At 38.3% G+C, this 5,252-nt stretch overlaps 1 protein-coding gene across 2 annotated transcripts in view; it reads right to left on the bottom strand.

The window, feature by feature from the left end:
* NEK11 (NIMA related kinase 11) overlaps positions 1–5,252 on the bottom strand; it is a 223,175-nt gene that overhangs the window by 120,859 nt on the left and 97,064 nt on the right. For both annotated transcript variants that reach the window (XM_019508841.1, XM_019508840.1), the window contains exons 4-5: positions 3,493–3,611; positions 397–461 (exon numbers count right to left, since the gene is read on the bottom strand). In XM_019508841.1, the coding sequence (XP_019364386.1) occupies positions 397–461; positions 3,493–3,611 (184 nt within the window). The remainder of the gene's footprint in view (positions 1–396; positions 462–3,492; positions 3,612–5,252) is intronic.

Below are 5,252 nucleotides of genomic sequence, written 5' to 3'. Positions count from 1 at the left end.
AATTATGTATAAGGAATTGTCATTAGTAGGCATAATAAAAAGACTGTACAACAAAATTCTTGTAAAAATTTTTGAAACATGGAGACAGATCTATTCATATTATATGAATCAGTTTTGTAAAAACACATATTATGTTCTTCTAGTCTGCAACAGGTTCAAAATAAAATGATGTCTTGGAATTTGTGTTCTTTTTAAGTAGTTAAGCATTAAGAATTAGCACTGCCAGGTTAAAAAAAAAGGCAGTTGTATTAGCATAGTTTTAAATGAAATGAGAAAAAGCAATCAACTGAATTAGAAACCATTAGTGAACAACTAATTAAAAATTGACTTATTTATCAAATATATGCTAGAATTCTATATTATAAATCATACAAAAAGAAAGCAGGGATATCTTACCAATTTTAAGAAGATTATTTTTCAAAAAAATATTTTTGGCTTTTAAATCTCTGTGAAGTATTCGCCTGAAACGTAAGAGGAAATACAACTTTATCTGACCCAAGGAAATAACAGTCATATTCAATTAATGTGTACTTTTCTTTCATTAACAATTTGCTACTGCTGGCCAGTGAACTTTAATTTTGCAAATAACAGACTGCAGGCATGTTGTGAGATCTCAGCAAAAGTCCAGTGATTTCAGTGGGGCTCCACATAAATCTAGAGGTATACCCAGGCACAGGATCAGGGTGAAGGTATGCCAATTAGAGAACAGTCATGAAACAGGCATACCAATGCCTGCAGGTAACCCAATTTGAGAATAATCATAAAAATTAGGTAAGTTGCAGCAGCAATCTATTCAGTCCCTTGTGTAAGAGAACAAAATGTGTTGCTTTTTCCCCATCTGGCTGTTCACACGGAGCTATGTTGTGTGCTCTGGCAGAAAGATAATCATCCTGAGATACCACAGAATAGAAAAAGTGAAAATAAAGAAGCTCTGAGAACTCAATCTCAAGGAACGTTTACTTCTTCAAAGGCAATACATCTAATCATTCTCTGCGTATACAACATGATAACAATGTAAGATTATATATATTATATACATGTTACACAGCGGCACAACACACAGAGAAAGAGGGACAGAAAGACAGTAAGCCATCAACCAGTTTTATGTTATTCTTCTTCAAGTATTTAAGAAACATCATAGATCATGGAAGATGCATTTTCTCAGTATCTTGAAACTTCAATTCATGATAGCCACACCCCTGTCCTATAAAGCCTATCCTTATTATATACTATTTAAATGAGACATGTATATTTTTCATTTCAATCCCCTTTACTTTCTAACTAAGACAGATAGCTGGAAAGCAATGCTTTGGTAAACTGAAAAGCAGCACTTTCCCTGCAAAAAGGGAATTCTTATCCCTAAAAAGACCAGCATGGATACTGGCCCAAATCGCTGGACATTGCAAGAGGAAATATTCTGGGAATTTAAGCATAAATATAGACATTTTCTATACAGGAGTCTATAACAAGCCAACAGCCAACTGTTGCCAACAGCTACAAACAGGGAGAAAGGGAAGAGAAGGCCCCTGACAGACGTTATACTTAAGACATTTTAACTGGTTAATCACATCTTTAGTAGCGTCCTGGCCACACAGTCAATCAATTAATGGAGTGATAAAATAAGTAATAAGCCATAAAGCTAGTACACAAAATATGTGTAATAACTTTATGGCTGGTTTTTATCATCTCATTAACTGAACACGTGTCCAATGCCCAGCCTGTCAAGACTCCCATGTATTTCATAGGCTGGGAGGCTCTTCAGCTGATTAGGGCCACCACAACTGAGGCCCCAGTCAGCTGACTGGGAGCTCAGCCCTGGTCAGCTGATCACAGCTTCCAGCTGGGGGAGCACACCATGCATTCCCCGAACTGGGAGTACTGGTCTGATGATCAGGCTTCCAGCCAGGAGAGTGCACCGTGCAGCGGGGAGCCTCATTAGTTGATCAGGCTTCCAGCCTAGGGAGCACACCCAGCTGGAAACCCCCATGGGCTAACAGAACGCCCCGCTACATGAGTGCATGGTGTGCTCCTGTGGCTGGGAGCCAAGCCTGCTACTTGTCAGAGCAGGGGGAGCTCAGGATCAGGCTTCCCTACACTGGCAATATGGCACAATGTAATCTGATGTGGGAGCCCACAATCATGCTTCTTGCCACGCTCCTTTACTTTAACACTTGCAAGGCCTGAAAGGTACTGAAAGCTCAGCTAACTGCTCGTTGCTCTAGAATTTCTGGGGGAAAACACTTGAAAAAGAGCCTTTCGTTTCCCTTCCCCCCACTGCTCTTCTAGGTTTCAGATCCAAAAAGTGCTGAGCACTCTTGATTATGATTAAGTAAAATGTGTTAGCTCATTCCTAACTTTAAGTAAATTGAGTTGCCCTAAGTCAAACTTGACCCCCTCTCAAGAGTAATGTGGAAAGTGGACAGGACAAATTATTGTAAGCGGGATTTAATGCTCCAGCTGTGGGGGGACCATTTGTTAAATGTTAATTAACCAAAATGATAGTTTATACAGGAACTGAACTAGCAGACATTGCATGGATGGAAGATGACAAGGTGGCTAGACATGCTTAAAGCAAGTCCAATTTAAACAGTACTTCAGTTGTCTTCATACTGGTGGGAACAATGTGCAGATGTGTGGCATGTTACAAATGTGTTAGGGAGAGCAAAGAGATATAGCTTGCCATTTTTCTCCAACCTAGGTAAGACTATTAAGCTTGTAGAAGAACTCTTATTTCTTTTTCCACATATAATAAAAAGAACTAATGGACCTTGTAAAAAGCTTTAAAATAAGCACTGTGAAGGGCATCATAGAATGACTATTTCCCTTCTTCTGATGGAATGGATCCTACATCTTCAGTTATGAAAATAAACCTATCGCTTAGAGATTCTAAACATAATTTCCTGACTTACCTGCAAATTTGAGGTGATGTCTCTGATATCGTGATGAAAGTAACAGGGTATTTTAAAAACAAATCCAGAACAAATATTACCAGGCCACATTTATCCCTGATGTAATTTAATTGATTTCAATGGAATTATGCCATGATAAAATTTGGCTCTTTATATTTAATATCTGAAACAGTTCTATTACATTTTCTTTCTCTAATATGACTGAATGTCTGCTTTAATGTCAGGAATTAACTGTTTGTATTGTACTGTGCATTTTCAATGCTGTCACCTGGATTTTAGAAAATAAAGGTCTGCCTTTGGTGCTTAATTCTAAAAGATGTCCATTATAATTCTACTGTAAGATACAGTAAATGCGCAGTGGTATTAAAGGGTAGGACCAAAAAGACAATGTTTATGCACTAGATACTCAGTCACTACTTTAGACATTCTGTAGTAACTCAAGATAGCTGTACAAGGTTTTATGTCACAGAAACAAAATAAACAGCAGGATTTAATTTCCATTTTAACATCTTTAATTAGAAAATAGAAGTCTTCTCAGTTATATCAAGCTTAAGTGTTTTCAGATTAAAGTAAATGATTGTACCTTTCATGCATATAGTTGACTCCAAGTACCAACTGTATAAACCATTCTACTATTTGGCATTCGGTGAATATTTTCCCAATTTCTTTGTACTCTTGAATTTTACAGTCCAGATCTCGACCCTGAAACATCAGAGCACATTCACATGTTCAATATAAGGATTTTACATATTTCATCTTATGTCAAAATATAGGACTTCATTTTTATCTTAGATCTACAGACACAAGCTATGTAGTCTGTAATATTAATTAAAGTGCATGTATTTTGAGGCACAAGAACTGAGGATTAGAATTTAGGCAGGCTGCCTGAATGGGTTGGACAAGTCAGTCATTTTTCATTCAACAGAACCTAAAATAATAATAAGGAAAATCAGTGATCTGAACAATAGTGATCTGGATCTTGGGCAAAACATTTCATCACTCTATACCTTTGTTTCCCCACATATAATTTGTCTGTCTTAAGTCCCCTCTGCACATGCAGGTAAAGGCGTGAAGGAATCTTAACGTGCAATTCACGCAACCATCCCTCCTACCATGCCACCTGTGCGTGGCAGGAAGTGCCATTGTGGGATAACATATTAGATCCCAGTACACCTTATTGCTGATGCAGGATTGGGCTCCCCCTGCACCGGCAATAAGGTATGAAGAGATCCAACGAGTGATCCCACAATGGCACTTCCTGCCATGCCCAAGATTGGGCTCCCCCTGCACCAGCAAGAAGCCATGCCGAGGAGTGGGCTCCCCCTGCACCACCCAGAAGCAAACTCCTGCAACTAGGAGCCCCACAAATCCCAGTTGAGGGGCTCCCAGTCACAGGTCCCATGCACTCCTAGGGTGGGGGATTACCTCTATGGTGATCCTTTAGCCCCCAGGGTTTCATGCACCCCTGAGCCTTGGGGATCGTGGCTGCATTGATCCCCAGAGCCTGAGGGTTTTACACTGTGCACAATAAATCCCTGGGGTTGGGAGCCATGTTAGGTGATGGGGCTCCCAGCCACAGGGGAGTCCCTGCTACACATGCAAATTAAAACTCAGTAGCAACCAGTTACATAGTACACATTTTTAAGTGTAACTTTATAGCTGATTGGAGGTTTTTTATTGTGTGACAGCTACTTTGCATGTGTAGCTGCTCTCCAGGTAATTGTACAATTAACTTGTTAACTGCACAATACCTATAAGGTGTAGAGGGGGCCTTGTGTATTTAGATTGTAAACTAAAATTAAAACATATTGCTATCAACCTGGGAGCCTATAGGACTACATGAAGAAATATAATTCAAAGTTTAAACAAACTCTTATTTATTATTCTGTAAGATAAATTCTACCTCTTTGTTTTAATGAGGTAGAATAATTATCATATAGCCTCCTTCTTTAAGATTCTGTCTTTCATATAAGCAGAGAGCAGAGTTATAATTTTTGGACCCTGTAAGCACAAGTGTAAAATATGTTATTATATGTATTAAATGTGGAGCATTATTGGGCCTAATACAGAGACAGGAGTGAACTAGTTTGACATAGTCATCTTTACCACATAAACCAAAAAGTAAGGAGGAGAGGAGAAACAAAAAGTAAAGACATCCAAATATTTGAACTTAGTTAAAATACAGTGTGCCTATGTAGATTTTTGAAGGAATTTATAAAGTTCCTTTTAAAGATTTTCTCAAGAAAAATATTCTTGAATATAACACAACATAAAACCCTGAAGTATATTTTTTTGTTTTGTGTTTTGGAACGTCAGTATTCAGGAAGGTACTGAAGTGAAGCA

Source organism: Gavialis gangeticus, unplaced genomic scaffold (assembly GCF_001723915.1).
Source record: "Gavialis gangeticus isolate Ggan-Ray unplaced genomic scaffold, GavGan_comp1, whole genome shotgun sequence".
NCBI classification, from domain to species: Eukaryota; Metazoa; Chordata; order Crocodylia; family Gavialidae; genus Gavialis; species Gavialis gangeticus.
The sequence above is the reverse complement of the archived record's forward strand: the minus strand, read 5'-3'. Positions and strand labels throughout refer to the sequence as shown.